At 40.9% G+C, this 16,369-nt stretch overlaps 3 protein-coding genes across 3 annotated transcripts; 2 read left to right on the forward strand and 1 right to left on the reverse strand.

Moving 5' to 3' along the window:
* The first annotated feature begins 444 nt into the window (after nt 1-444).
* On the forward strand, nt 445-1,405 carry LOC106085691 (antigen 5 like allergen Cul n 1). Its single transcript, XM_013250040.2, has 3 exons — nt 445-600; nt 658-1,049; nt 1,120-1,405. Exons 1-3 carry the CDS (start codon nt 481-483, stop codon nt 1,370-1,372), a joined length of 765 nt encoding a protein of 254 aa, XP_013105494.2. The 5' UTR covers nt 445-480; the 3' UTR covers nt 1,373-1,405.
* A 9,421-nt stretch (nt 1,406-10,826) lies between these two features.
* Nucleotides 10,827-11,745, forward strand: LOC106085693 (antigen 5 like allergen Cul n 1-like). The gene is made up of 3 exons (XM_013250044.2): nt 10,827-10,953; nt 11,022-11,413; nt 11,472-11,745. Exons 1-3 carry the CDS (start codon nt 10,834-10,836, stop codon nt 11,743-11,745), a joined length of 786 nt encoding a protein of 261 aa, XP_013105498.2. The 5' UTR covers nt 10,827-10,833.
* A 3,344-nt stretch (nt 11,746-15,089) lies between these two features.
* On the reverse strand, nt 15,090-15,997 carry LOC106085682 (antigen 5 like allergen Cul n 1-like). The gene is made up of 3 exons (XM_013250021.2): nt 15,861-15,997; nt 15,409-15,803; nt 15,090-15,348 (listed from the first exon to the last, which is right to left on the reverse strand). Exons 1-3 carry the CDS (start codon nt 15,975-15,977, stop codon nt 15,090-15,092), a joined length of 771 nt encoding a protein of 256 aa, XP_013105475.2. The 5' UTR covers nt 15,978-15,997.
* Nucleotides 15,998-16,369: the final 372 nt, after the last annotated feature.

Genomic DNA, 16,369 nt, shown 5'->3' on the forward strand with positions numbered 1-16,369 from the left:
ATCATAGGCGGACATGCTATCCTCTGCGCTACGGTGGCCTTTACAACTATACAGTGTACAACTTTAAAATTCCGTATTAAATTTTTGATCAAATTCTTAAGTGATTGGGGCATCTCTCATTGATATAAGAAAACTCTCGGTTTCTTCATAAGAATTTGGTAAGAATATTCGCATATGAGTTAAATTTCTTTAAGTGTGCATGCATATGGCACACTTAAAATATATTTTGTTATAATACTTTTTCATAATTAATATTATAGTATAAAACAAATAAAATCAACAACTTAAATGACAAGCTTCGCAATAAATATTGTGGAAATATTATTTACCTTCTTTCACAAATCCCATAGAAATATGCTTTGCACTTTGTTTGTTCTACGTACTGGCCCAAGTATATAAGACACTTCATTTTGGCCAACTGTTATCAGTTGATATTCAATTGTTGGACTAATTTCTCTAACACAGCTGGCAAGAAAAGAAATGAAGCAAATTTTTGCATTTTTGGGTCTTATCTGTATGCTAGGTTTGGCCAAGTCTACGGATTATTGCGATCCTAAGCTATGCTCGGAGGGAACTCATATTGCATGTGGCCATAGTGGAGTAAGTTTGAAAATACCTATACTCGTTAAAACATACCAAATAAATACCCCTTTGCAGGAATTTGCTGCTTCGTGCCCTGCCAATGCTGAAATATTTAACATCACCGAGCCCTTTAAAGACTTTCTTCTGAAGTATCACAATGAGAAACGCAATTACATAGCCGGGGGCAATGATCCCAATCACGATGCAGCTTGCCACATGGGTACCATGCAATGGGACGATGAATTGGCCGCTTTGGCCCATTACAATGTGCTTCAATGCAAAATGGAACATGACGATTGTCATGACACTTTGGACTATCATGCGTCTGGACAAAATTTGGCCGAAAGATGGTATACAGGTGCTCCAAATATGGATAAATTGTTCCAGCAATCCGTTGACATGTGGTACAATGAGGTTCAATACAGCAACCGGGATTACATCAAGTCCTATAAACGCAACAAGGAACAGTAAGTTATTGTGGTTGTGATGAATGTCCAATGTGCCATGTTGATGTTTATCTCTCTCTCTGTTCCTCAGTGCCATTGGCCATTTCACGGTAATGATGTACCAGAATAATGTGCGCATGGGCTGTGCCGCTGCCAAATATGGAGATGAGAATCCCAAGAACAAGCAATACTTCTTGTTGGCATGCAACTATGCCAATACCAATTGGGTTGGATGGCCCATCTACAACAGCTGTAGCGAACCAGCTACAGCTTGTACCACCGGTACCAATCCAGATTATCCCAATTTATGTTCTCTCGAGGAATATTATGATTTTAATGCATAAAGCAAGCTGTGCTATGGAGTTTTTATGTGAAAGTACTCAGTTTGGGTAAAATTAGTTTTCCCTTTTTCCATGTGCATTAATAAAAAGATTTTTACCTAATATTAAAATTTCTTTAGGATTTTTTGGTTTGGATTGATGATGGCAATGCACATTTGACCAAAAAAATTCCATTAAGGAAAAGGGGCAAACTTCTATGTGGGAAGTTGGCCCCTATTCGGATTCATGATTAGTAGATGACAATTAAGCACCTACTTTTTTCATGTTCAGATATACACAGAAAAAAAACTCTTAGAAAAAACGAACGAAAAATATGCGTACTACCATGTAGAGCACAAAACTCCCATTCCATTTATGACTTGCAAACCCTGGTTCGAGTCCCCCAGTCAGCCAAAAATTTTTTTCTTTTTCATTGAACTTACTTTAGAAAATTCGGCATAAAAAATATGAATTTCGTATTCAGAAAAAAAAATCTCGCAAACAGTAACAAAATTGCCCGGCCATTTAAGTGCAAATCGGGTGATACATAAAGGGTGATTTTTTTTGAGGTTAGGATTTTCATGCATTAGTATTTGACAGATCACGTGGGATTTCAAACATGGTGTCAAAGACAAAGATGCTCAGTATGCTTTGACATTTCATCATGAATAGACTTACTAACGAGCAACGCTTGCAAATCATTGAATTTTATTACCAAAATCAGTGTTCGGTTCGAAATGTGTTCAAATTTTGACAAATTTTGTTCAGCGATGAGGCTCATTTCTGGTTGAATGGCTACGTAAATAAGCAAAATTGCCGCATTTGGAGTGAAGAGCAACCAGAAGCCGTTCAAGAACTGCCCATGCATCCCGAAAAATGCACTGTTTGGTGTGGTTTGTACGCTGGTGGAATCATTGGACCGTATTTTTTCAAAGATGCTGTTGGACGCAACGTTACGGTGAATGAACACATTTCGAACCGAACACTGATTTTGGTAATAAAATTCAATGATTTGCAAGCGTTGCTCGTTGGTAACAAAACATTCCGTGCCAAATTTGGTGCAAATCTGTTGAAAATTTTAGTTTCTACGGCCATTTAAGTGCAAATCGGGCGATACATATATATGGGAGCTATATCAAAATCTGAACCGATTTTAATGAAATTTTCCAAATATGTTTAGATCAGTAACAAAACAATCCATGCCAGATTTTGTGCAGATCGGTTGAAAATTGTAGCTACTACGGTCATTTAAGTGCCAATCGGGCGATACATATATATGGGAGCTATATCTAAATCTGAACCGATTTTAATGAAATTTTTCAAATATGTTTAGATCAGTAACAAAACAATCAATGCCAGATTTTGTGCAGATCGGTTGAAAATTGTAGCTACTACGGTCATTTAGGTGCAAATCGGGCGATACATATATATGGGAGCTATATCTAAATCTGAACCGATTTTAATGAAATTTTTCAAATATGTTTAGATCAGTAACAAAACAATCCATGCCAGATTTTGTGCAGATCGGTTGAAAATTATAGCTACGACGGTCATTTAAGTGCAAATCGGGCGATACATATATATGGGAGCTATATCTAAATCTGAACCGATTTTAATGAAATTTTGCAGGTATATTAAGATAAGTAACAAAATAATCCGTGCCAAATTTGGTGCAGATCAGTTGAAAACTGTAGTTACTTCGACCATTTAAGTGCAAATCGGGCGATACACATATATGAGAACTTTATCGAAATCAGAACCGATTTTTACCAAAATCAATAGCTTCCGTCCTTGAGCTAAAAAAGTGATATGTGCAAAAATTCGTGGTGATTGGGCAACAAATACGACCTGCACTTTGATAACAAAAATTCAAGGACTCACAGACGGACAGACGGATGGGTGGACAGACGGATGGACGGACAGACGGATGGACGGACAGACAGATGGATGGACAGACGGATGGACGGACAGACAGATGGATGAACAGACGGATGGATGAACAGACGGATGGACGGACAGTCGGATAGACGGACAGACGGACGGAGGGACATGGCTAAATCGAATCAGAAAGTGATTCTGAGTCGATCGGTATACTTAACAATGGGTCTAGCTCTTCTGCTTCTTAGCGTTGCAAACAAATGCACAAACTTATAATACCCTGTACCACAGTGGTGGTGTAAGGTATAACAAGTAAAACCGTGCTAAGTTCGGCTGGGCCGAATCTTATATACCCTCCACCATGGATCGCATTTGTCGGGTTCTTTTCCCGGCATCTCTTCTTAGGCAAAAAAAGGATAAAAGAAAAGATTTGCTCTGCTATTAGAGCGATATCAAGATATGGTCCTGTTCGGACCACAATTAAATTATATGTTGGAGACCTGTGTAAAATGTCAGCCAATCCAAATAGGAATTGCGCCCTTTGGTGGCTCAAGAAGTAAAATAGAGAGATCGATTTATATGGGAGCTGTTTCAGGCTATAGACCCATACAGACCATAATAAATACGTATGTAGAGAGAAACCGTTGTACAAAATTTCAGGCAAATCGGATAATAATTGCGACCTCTAGAGGCTCAAGAAGTCAAGACCCAAGATCGGTTTATATGGCAGCTATATCAGGTTATGGACCTATTTGAACCATACTTGGCACAGTTGTTGGAAGTCATAACGCAACACGTCGTGCAAAATTTCATTCCAATCGGATAAGAATTGCGCCCTCTTGAGGCTCAAGAGGTCAAGACCCTAGATCGGTTTATATGGCAGCTATATCAGGTTATGGACCTATTTGAACCATACTTAGCACAGTGGTTGGAAGTCATAACAAAACACGTCGTGCGAAATTTCATTCCAATCGGATAAGAATTGCGCCCTCTAGAGGCTCAAGAAGTCAAGACCCTAGATCGGTTTATATGGCAGCTATATCAGGTTATGGACCTATTTGAACCATACTTAGCACAGTGGTTGGAAGTCATAACAAATCACGTCGTGCGAAATTTCATTCCAATCGGATAAGAATTGCGCCCTCTAGAGGCTCAAGAAGTCAAGATGGCAGCTATATCAGGTTATGGACCGATTTAATCCATACTTACCGCACTTGTTGAAAGTGATACCAAAACACCACGTGCCAAATTTCAGTCAAATCGGAAGAGTATTGCGCCCTCCAGAGGCTCAAGAAGTCAAGACCCAAGATCGGTTTATATGGAAGCTATATCAAAACATGGACCGATTTGGCCCATTTACAATCCCAACCGACTTACACTAATAAAAAGTATTAGTGCAAAAATTTTAAGCGCCTAGCTTTACTCCTTTGAAAGTTGGAGTGCTTTCGACAGACGGACGGATGGACGGACGGACGGACAGACGGTCGGAAATGGCCAGATCGGCTTGAAACGACATGACGATCAAGAATATATATACTTTATGGGGTCTCAGACGCATATTTCGAGGTGTTATAAACAGAATGACGAAATTAGTATACCCCCATCCTATGGTGGAGTGTATAAAAATCAGCTCAAGTAAAACCCTGGCTGACCGGGAGATTTGCAACATTGGGAAAGAAGTCCGCGTACTTTTTAACACAGCACATTGCACAGTGGGGAGGCCACCGTAGCACATAGTTTAGCATGTCCGCCTATGACAGTGAACGCCAGGGTTCGAATCCTGGCGTTGCCAGCATTAGGAGGTTTTCCCCTCCTAATGCTGGCAACGTTTGTGAGGTACCATGCCATGTAAAACTTCTTTCCAAAGAGGTGTCACACTGCGTCAAGCCGTTCGGACTCGGCTATAAAAAGGCGGCCCCCTATCATTGAGCTTAAACTTGAATCGGACTGCACTCATTGATATGTGAGACGTTTGCCCCTGTTCCTTAGTGAAATGTTTATGGGTAAAATTTGCAATTTACGTTGCACAGTGGGCCAAACGGTGAAAATATTGGAAATAAGTTCACAACTTTTTATTTGCTGATCGGAGCGGTAAGATATGTTTCATATATTTGTAGAGGAGGATATAGGCTTTCAGGGCAAACGTTGAACGCCTGGGTTCGAATCCTGGCGAGACCATCACAAAAAAAATTTCACCGGTGGTTTTCCCCTCCTAATGCTGGCAACATTTGTGAGGTACTATGCCATGTAAAACTTCTCTCCAAAGAGGTGTCGCACTGTGGCACGCCGTTCGGACTCGGCTATAAAAAGGACGCCCCTTGTCATTGAGCTTAAACTTGAATCGGACTGCTCTCATTGATATGAGAGAAGTTTGCCCCTGTTCCTTAGTGAAATGTTTATGGGTAAAATTTGCAATTTACGTTGCACAGTGGGCCAAACGGTGAAAATATTCGAAATAAGTTCACAACTTTTTATTTGCTGATCTGAGCGGTAAGATATGTTTCATATATTTGTAGAAGAGGATATAGGCTTTCAGGGCAAATGCCCCACGTTTTCTCAATAACACGATTTCAATATTCGACAAGGTAAAATACTTAGGAGTGCTGTTGGACAGGAAACTGAATCGGAAGTGTCACTTTAGGAGCATACCGAGGAAGCTCACAGATGTTAGGCACTATGTAGGCGGACCTTAGCCTTGAAGTGGGGCCAGAATCGGAGGATGGAAAAAAGGTGCAACTTAAGGACAAAACTACAGGACGAAAACGACTAAATCTGATGGCAGATTGCTACTTAGACCTGTCCTGACCTATTTACGCCTCAGTAGTTTGGTGGACTGCGGTAGAGAAAAGGTGCAACTCAAGGATAAAACAACAGGTTCAGAGAACCTTTTGGCATAGGCTGTGGGGGGCTGATTAGGACCACGCTTTCTAGTGTACTGGAAATTATTCTAGATATCCTACCCACAAACATACATACTCAGTGTGAATGCGGCCACTGGGGCTTTGAGACTTAAGGCTATGGGAGTAAAGATAGAGAATAGTAGCAGGTCATAACATGGCGGTATAGTCGAGGCGACGTTAAGAAACCTGGGTGTAATGGAAGAAGTTTCCGATCGAATACCTGCGGCATCAGTTGAGATCGAGTGCAAAGCACTGCTGCCAGTGGCACAGACTTGGATTGGCGGAACTCTGGCATTGCCATCTGGAAGTTCATGCTACACCGAAGGAGCAATGCTAGAGGACAGAATGGGCCTGGGGATGTACATTGAGGAGCCAGGGACATAGATCTGTTTCCGACTGCCTGATCAAAATACGGTCCTACAGTCGTAGGTCCGGGCGATCACGCAATGCCTGGGATGGTATGGTATTAACACGAGGACATGGAGTGTGAACATCTTTACGAACAGTAAAATGTAACAAAGTACGACCACAAAAAGGTCTTGGAGTGTAAGGAGGAGATTAACGCCTTCTCTGAGGACGGCATGAACATCATCGGAGGATTAAGAGGAATGAAAGGGTTAACGATTTGGCCATGAAGGTCAGAGGACTACGGCCACATAGTGGGATGAGAAAAAAAACTAAGTGGAAATAAGTCTGCCATTTTGGAACGGATAGAGATATCTTCGTGTTTTCATCAAGAAATGTGGCCAAAATTTGTACTAATTTTTAAAAAAGATATTCATCTACAATTTTGTGAAAAATTAGAACGGCATCTTTAGTAGTTTTGGTTTTATAATATTTTCAATTTTAATTTTATTTTTCACAAAAGTGAAAAGAAAAATTTAAAATCGGACCATAAATGCGCTTTTGACAGGCCGCACTTTTATAGGGCCGAGGTGACCAACTTTGAAAGACCCCTGGGAATTCGGGGCCCCTGAAATTTTGCATATAAACTGGATAACACCTCAGCTATAACCATGTAAGATTTCATGAAGATATCTGTATCCGTTGGCAGGCTTATTTCCATTTATTTTTTTCCCATCCCACTGTGCGTCAGTAAATTTGGTTTATCCGAAGCATTAGGCTTGACGTAGTTTGAGTTAAGAGTGTGAGTGACAAACGCGTACGTAGTATTGTGGAACGGTCGTTAGTTTGTGTACAATGGCTGCTAACCTAGCTGACACCACCGGGAAGTCATTGTCCACAATTGAAATAAGGAAAGAACCCTGCATGACCTGGATTTTGCCAAGTTGAAGCTACTTAGAACCTTTGCTTGGTATCCCTCATCACCTGCGTCATCCAAAAAACGTATATGGCATATGTGGTATATTGATTTTATAATTAATAAAAGAATCTAAAATAAACTTTATCAGCACCTAATGAGCAGCAAAAAGTAAAAACGCACTAAGTTCGACCGGAACGAATTTTGGGAACCCACCACCATGAATTCTGCTAAAAATGTACACAAATGAACTTCGTTGAAAGGCATATGTCAACTTCACGTACCAAATTTCAGTAAAATCAGGGAAATTTAAAGTTTCTAGGGTCCGAAGAAGACTACTCTGCAGATCGGGTTGTATGGGAGCTGTATCAGTCTATGAATCGATTTGGCTAATACTAACATCACTAACACTACGTGTTAAAATTAGACAAAATCGGATAAAAATTGCGACTTTCAGGAGACCAATAGGTCAAATCAGGAGATCGGTTTATATGGTAGCTATATCAGGTTATTGAACGATTTGGAGCGTACTTGGCTCGGTTGTTGGAAGTCATGGCAGAAGACAATTTTATCAAAACGTTAGGGGTCTTAATGCTAAATTGAGGACTGTGTACCTCAAGAGTTTTAACTGCGATTACAAAATAAAGGATAGACTGCATAAACAGAGGGTGGAGTTCATAATTCCAGTTCATAATTCCATTCTTTCGGAGATGGTTGATGTTTCAACTTACTAGGATATTGGTATTCCTTGGTAGCACTATTTGCCTAACCTGTTCTTATATTGTACCCAATGCGGAACTTGGGATTTATTTATGCCATACCAATCTCATTGCTAAGGTATCTCACTTACTAACGGAGAGTTCTTCTTTGATTTGTATGGGTGACTTTAACCTTCCTAGTACTTAATGGATCTCCGGCGACAATGGGTTGGCCTATGTCCCCCCGACTTATCCAGTTGTATTCGTTGCCTTTTGCGATAAGATTTTTTTAACTTTTTTTATACCAGATAAATTTCTATTGAATACTATACACATTGATGGATTTAAGTTTCTCATCTTCATTGGATATTTCACTTTGTAGATGCCCTCCGTTTTTTATAGACCCTGAGGATATCTATGATCCTACACTCCTAATGAATCTTGAGTTGGGGCATACCTCACCCAATACTAGTTCTGCTAGGTCTTCGATTGGTAGATATAACTGTGCGAAGACTAACTTGACTCGACTACGTTCTCTTTTGTCCTGTTCCACGTGGTATCTTGGTAGTGACATCGATACCTGTGTCTTGGGATTTTACAAACAACTGAATTCTGCTTTGGATGACTCTGTACCTATAGTGAATCAGGTTGCTAATCAGGGTCCTGCTTGGTTTACACCTGCACTTAGACGTTTACGCAATATTAGAATTAGATTGTTCAGGAATTTTAAGAGATCGAATACTGCGGAGAATTACGCGAGTTTTTCATTAGCGAGAAGCAGGTTTAATACTAAGAACTCCAGATACAATTCTCGACATTTAGTCCATATGGGACAGGACCTTTTGCATAATCCCAAGAACTTTTTCAAGTTTGTTATACCCACCACCATAGGATGGGGGTATACTAATCTAGTCATTCCGTTTGTAACACCTCGAAATATTGATCTAGGACTCCCTAAAGTATTTATATTATGGATCATCTCCACATTCTGATTCGATCTAGCCATGCCAGTCCGTCCGTCGTAATCACTATAACGGTCGATCGCATAAAGCTAGCCGCTTGAAATTTTTCACAGATACCTTATATTGATGTAGTTCGTTGGGAATTGCAACTAGGCCATATCGGTTCAGATTTAGATATAGCTCCCATATAAACCGATCTGCCGATTTGACTTCTTGAGCCCCTGGAAGACTCAATTTTTGTCCGATTTGGCTGAAATTTTGCACGTAGCGTTCTATTATGACTTCCAACAGATACGCCAAGTACGGTCCAAATTGGTCAAGAACCTCATATGGCTCCCATATAAACCGATGTCCTGATTTCACTTCTTGAGACCCAGGAAGCCTCAATTTTCAACCGATTTGGCTGAGATTTTGCAGATAGTGCTCTGTTGTGACATCCATCAACTGCGCCAAGTACCGTTTAAATCGGTCAAGAGGCTAATATAGCTCCCATATTGACTCCCGATTGGACTTCTTGAACCCCTGGAAGCCAAAATTTTTGTCCGATTTGGCTGAAATTTTACACATAGTGTGGTCTACGGGTGCGGACTCATGGTTCACCGCCCCTACCGTCATGCGAGTTCGCACATGCATCCTTCAATGTCGCGAGCCGCTTGCTCTAAGATCCAACGCTCGCCTCCTGCCGTCCCTAACCGGGAAACAGACGCTTATATTGGCCATTGAAGGCACCAATAAGACGCCTTGTCATTTCAAGTATCATTGGCACTCACTATTTAAGTAAGAGTCAGTGTCACCTTGAAGGCCACCGTGGCGCAGTGGTTAGCATGTCCATCTATGGCGCCGATTGTGATAAGGATGAACACCACACAAGTCGAAGCTCATAGTTCCAGCCCGTGTGGTGCTCAAAGTTATCCCGTGTCCGCAATGTGTACTTTACGTACCAAATTGCAGCCAAATCAGGCAATATTTAAAGCTTCTAGGAGCCGTAGAAGACTAATCGGTAGATCGGTTTATATGGCAACTATATCAGGATATAGACCGATTTAGACCATACTTGCCAAGGTTGTTGGAAGTCGCAACAGAACACTACTAGAAAACTTTTCAGACGAATCGGACAATTAGGGTTTTCAGGGGCCCAATATTTCATTCGGGACACCGGTTGATATGGAGGCACTATCCAAATCTGAACCAATATGACCCATTTACAATCCCCAATGACCCACATAATAAGAATTATCTGTGCAAAATTTCAAGTGATCAGCTTCATTCAATCGATCGCTATCAAGATTTCGACAGAGGGACGGACATGGCTAGATCGACTTCGAATGTCACAAATCGATATTTCGAGTTGTTACAAACGGAATGAATTAGTATGCCCCCCATCCTATGGTGGTGGGTATAAAAATATTGGGTTGTCCAAAAAGTAATTGCGGATTTTTTAAAAGAAAGTAAATGCATTTTTAATAAAACTTAGAATGAACTTTTTACACTTTTTTTTCTAAAGCAAGCTGAAAGTAACAGCTGATAACTGACAGAAGAAAGAATGCAATTACAGAGTCACAAGCTGTGAAAAAATTTGTCAACGCCGACTATATGAAAAATCCGCAATTACTTTTTGGGCAACCCAATATATTCAAAATATTTATTAACTTCACAAATTCTATAGCAATATTCACCAAAACTGGGTTTGCTTCACAAGCCAAGACAAGTCTCTTTAACCAAGTGTTATAAGTTGGTATTCAATTGTTAGCTTCTTTAGTCTATCACAGCTGGCAGAAAGAGAAAAATGAAGCGATTTTTATCATTTTTGAGTATAATTTGTATAATAGGATTAGCCAAGTCCACAGATTATTGTAATCCTAATCTATGCAAAAAAGGAGCTCATATTGCTTGTGGGCATAGTGGAGTAAGTTGGAAATTTTGAACAATTTGACATCCTTCTAATTGAGTTACAAATTTTATGTCCTTGTGTAGAAATTTCATTCCTCTTGTCCTGCCAATGCTGTCCTATTCAACATCACCCAGTCCTTTAAGGACTTCCTTATCAAGTATCACAATGAAAAACGCAATTATATAGCCGGTGGCAATGATGCCCATCATGATGCTGCCTGCCAAATGGGAACCGTACAATGGGATGATGAATTGGCCTACCTGGCCCATTTCAATGTCCTCCAATGTAAAATGGAACATGATGCTTGTCATAACACCGCCAAATATCATTCGTCTGGACAAAATTTGGCCATAAGATGGTATAATGGCACACCAGATATTAAGAAAAGTTTCCAAAAAGGTGTCGATTCATGGTTCAATGAGGTGCAGTACAGTAACATGGATTTCATCAACTCCTATCGGCGCAACAACGAGCAGTAAGTCATTGTTGTTAGGATGAATGCCTTATGATATTTATCTTCCCTTGTCCCCTAGTGCAATTGGTCATTTCACCGCTATGATGGTACAGAACAATGTACGCATAGGATGTGCCGCTGCCACCTATGGAGCTAAGGATCCCAAGGGGAAGCAATACTTTTTGTTGGCATGCAATTATGACAACACTAACTGGAATGGCAATCCCATCTATGCGAGCTGCAGTAAACCAGCTGCTGCCTGTACCACAGGTACCAATCCAGACTATCCCAATTTGTGTTCTCTCAAGGAACATTATGATTTTAATGCAAAAAATCCAAAAATAAAAGCATAATAAATTTGTATTATGCATGTGCCAAAAATGTCAGTTGTCAGAACATAGGTGTTCATGCCAATAAAAATTAGTATTTTAGCCAAAATTGCCATTGAGTTCGCTCTTCAACATATTTAGGGTTGCCCAAAAAGTAATTGCGGATTTTTCATATAGTCGGCGTTGACAAATTTTTTCACAGCTTGTGACTCTGTAATTGCATTCTTTCTTCTGTCAGTTATCAGCTGTTACTTTTAGCTTGCTTTAGAAAAAAAGTGTAAAAAAAGTATATTTGATTAAAGTTCATTCTAAGTTTTATTAAAAATGCATTTACTTTCTTTTCAAAAATCCGCAATTACTTTTTGGGCAGCCAATATATCTGTATCTCAGAATAGCTATGTACTACATATTAGGCAAACATTTTAAAGACTCTCAGGAGTAGGGTCAAAGACCCAAGAGTTGCGGGCATCGTTAGGCTGCATTGAGTTTCCTGTCACTGCACTTCCTGTTGTTTCAATATTAGGATGTTTGCCTATACTAGTCTTCCAAATCTTGAGTAAATTGGCTTTTTGGGAGTTAGGTTCGAAATCCATCAAAGACCTTACAGCTGTGATGGCGGCATCAGACCAAAGTCCAAATGGTGTTTTATGCAGGCACCTGCCACGATGGCCTAATTCTGCAGGGTTCTTAACCCCGGGTGAAAACGATGCGTCTACCAACGCCCCCATACATAGCAGAAGCTAGCATGAGTTCCAATTCGAGTTCACATTGTCTGAACGTGTCCCCCCTTTTCGTTAGGAGCAGAGCACTATCCCAAACTCTTTTCGTTCAATGGGTCACGGCACCCGGCACCACAACGAACATCGAAATGCCCTTGCTGCGACTTTAGGTGTTAAACCACAGCCACCACGTTGCTCCCAACTGGGGCCTCACCAATAGTAAGGCTGGAACCGAAGCTCCAGGGGCTCCTGACTCCCGTGGTATCAGATTAAGGACTCTGGTTCAACCACGTAGTCCAACTTCAACCAGTTGAACTCCAGACAGTTCCGTACTGGTCACCATTTGGGATGATGCAAGCACCATTTCGTAGCAACACGTCATTCAGAAACAGTCAGAAATTAGGTGGCATAACCCGAAATGACTCAGTACAGGTCTGAGCCAAAGCAGGAGTGCACCGAAACATTCTCACACGCGGTATATAGTAGGGCTGCCCAAAAAGTAATTGCGGATTTTTTAAAAGAAAGTAAATGCATTTTTAATAGAACTTAGAATGAATTTTAATCAAATATACTTTTTTTTACACTTTTTTTCTAAAGCAAGCTAAAAGTAGCAGCTGATAACTGACAGAAGAAAGAATGCAATTACAGAGTCACAAGCTGTGAAAAAATTTGTCAACGCCGACTATATGAAAAATCCGCAATTACTTTTTGGGCAACCCAATAGTATGTTAGTCACGGGGAATTACATCGACACCCTGTTAAAACTTTCAAAACATCCGAAATCCACACACACCCACTCGACCAGCTCTAGGACTTCATGGTCCAATCATCTTCAACTCACCGACTCAGCTCGATGCAGCGTACTAATTGCTCATCCATTTATCGTCATTTGGCTTCACCCGTTCATCACCACATCCATCTCCTCACGACCAGCTCCGAAACTTCATGGTCCAATCATCTTCAACTCACCGACTCAGCTCGATGCAGCCTACTAACAGCTCATCCATCTATCGTCCCATCGCTTCACCCGTCGTCCTTCATGCCTTCCTTCCTACCAGGCAGTGCATTGGCATTGGAGGCCAATGTAGCGCAGAGCTTAGCATGTCCGCCTATGAGGCTGAATGCCTGGGTTAGAATCCTGCCAGGAACATCAGAAAATTTTTCAGCGTTGGTTATCCCTACTAATGCTACCGATATTTGTGAGATACTTTACCATGTAAAAACTTCTCCCCAAGGAGGTGTCGCTCTGCGGCACGCCGTTCGGACTCGGCTATAAAAAGAAGGTCCCTTATCATTGAGCTTAAAATTGAATCGGACAGCACTCATTAATTTTTGGGAAGTTTGCACCAGTTCCTTAATGGAAGTTTGCAGTACATTGGCGAGAGACTCAATACCGGCTAATGAACAGAGGCCCAACGGCGAGACCCAGACCCAGGCGTTCATCATCATACGTGGACATGCTAACCTCTGCGCTACGGTGGCCTCCGGTATGGCAGCCATATAAAAACTTCTACCCAAAGAGGTGTCGCACAGCGGCACGCCATTCTGGCTCTGCTACAAAAAGGAGGCCCCTTATCATTAGGCTTAAACTTGAATTGGACAGCACTCATTGATATGTGAGAAGTTTGCCAGTGTTCATGGGAAAATTTGAAATTTGACCACTAAACGGTCCTATAGGTGGCGATTCGGGCTATCACGGAAAGCGTGAAGTGGTTTAGAGTTAATGTCCGGACGTCGAATGTAAACATCTTTACGGACAGTAAACTGGCAATCAGGGCAATAGCAAGCAGAATGATAAGGTCACGAACAGTCTTGGTGTTGAGAGGAGATTAACGCCTTCTTTAAGGATGGCAGCCCATAGCGGAGTAAGGGGGAATAAAAGAACAGACGATTTGGCAGTGACGGCCAGTGGACTGCCCTCAATAAACTCGGTTAACGCGAATCCTTTAGGGTCGACGTAGTGCGAGTTAAGGGCGTGGGCGACGAACTCGTATGAAGTACTGTGTAACAGTGTAACGGCCGATAGGATGACGAAAATCTAATGGGGAGATCAGGATCGTGAGAAAATGTGGCTAATACTGAAAGGAAGTAAGACGGAGGTTAGTAGGTTTCTTAACGGGACACATGGGTCTACGAGCTCACTTATGCAAAATCGGTGCGGCAAGTGATGTGTAGGGCATGCGGGGAAGATGATAATGAGACGTTGGAGCATTTCCTTTGTCATTGTCCGGCTTTTGCGTCTAACAGATACCGGCACTTATGTGGAGACACAATACCAGACATGAACCAACTTAGGGGAGTGATATGGAAAACAATTAAGGATTTTGTAAGCAGCATGGAATTCCTTACTCAAAATCTTCTGTTTAGAGGTTACTTTATAGAGCGCACAACAAGCCGATTACTGACTTAGGTGTATGTCCATAGTGGCATGTAGTGGATTAATATCTACACCATCTTTTCAACCTAACCCATGGGCCATCTTGTGGTTTGCTATTGGCTTTAAGAGTAAAGAAGAGTCTTCGGCAACCCTAGGCATGTAATTTTAAATATTTTCCTAAAATTTTATTTAACTCTTTAGCCTTATAAAGCAAATAACAACAAAAATAAAATATTTTAACAAATTGATAACATAACAACAACTCTTATAGTCTATACAAACAAATTATTGACATCATAAGCTTCCGAGGTGGAACACAAATTGGTATACTTAGGATTACGTCCAGTGGTGCATTCGCTACCTCCCGAACTGCAGCTGGCATAAACGGGCAGAGTTGCCACATTGACTCTGGCATAGTTGCAGGCTATCAAGAAAATTTGTCTATCGCGACCAGTATCGGCATAAGTGGCTGCAGCACAACCCAGGCGTATGTTGGGCCCATTCATCATTACAGTGAAATGGCCAATGGCTCTGGAATTTGAGGATATTCAGTGGAAATTCTAAAATCGTAGGCAGTGCCATCAAACTTACGGTCCTGAGTAGCCCTGGGGGTAGGCATTGATGTAGTCCATGTTCATGTGTGCCACTTCATCATACCACATGTCCATGCCTATTTTTGCCAATTCCTGATAATTGGGGCTACCAGAATACGATCTCCAGGCCAAATTTTGACCCGAGTATTTAAAAGTGGCAGTATTGCGACATTTGTCATGGGCCATCTTGCATTGGCGCACATTGAGGGCAGCCAGATAGGCCAATTCTTCGTCCCATTGCATTGTAGCCATTCGACAAGCAGGCTGAAGATTGGGAGCACCACCACCTGCTACCAGATTACGTTTCTCATTGTGATAGTTTATAATGTAATCCCGCAAAGAGGGACTCATGTTCACTGAGGCGGCATTGGAAGGACATGAGGAATCAAATCTCTGCAACAGAGTCATTACAATTTACAAGTACATGTAGTGAATAGGTTTTTAACTTACCCCACTGTGGCCACAGGCTATATGTTGGGCACCGTTACACAGCGAAGGCGAACAATAGTCGGCCAAAGTGAATCCCATAAGGGCCAACAAGCCAATGGAAATAATCAAAGTATTCATTGCTCTAAAATTCTTTTAATTCAAACAACTGCTGAAGTTTTAATGATGTTATCTGCATAGCCACAATCTGCTTATATAGCAAACTTTTAAATGTGTTTCCGTTGAAAACTAAGTTACAAGGTAACAAGTGTTTTAAAGGCAGAGCATATCAATTACTAGGAATTTCCAGCCGTAAACATACAAACATAAATGATTTACAATTTTGTTGTTTTTTTTTCCTTTATCTAAGGTTTAGGTTTTATCATGTTTTGAAGAAAACAAAAACTATCAACATGTTTTCGACAACAGTTTTCTGAATTACTAATCTCAAGTAATTCTATAATTACAACTAAATAAAATTTTTCTAATAGGTGTTTTGTTTTGAAAATAAAATTTCTAAGATATGTTCTCTA

This window comes from Stomoxys calcitrans, chromosome 4 (assembly GCF_963082655.1).
Source record: "Stomoxys calcitrans chromosome 4, idStoCalc2.1, whole genome shotgun sequence".
Classification (NCBI taxonomy): Eukaryota; Metazoa; Arthropoda; class Insecta; order Diptera; family Muscidae; genus Stomoxys; species Stomoxys calcitrans.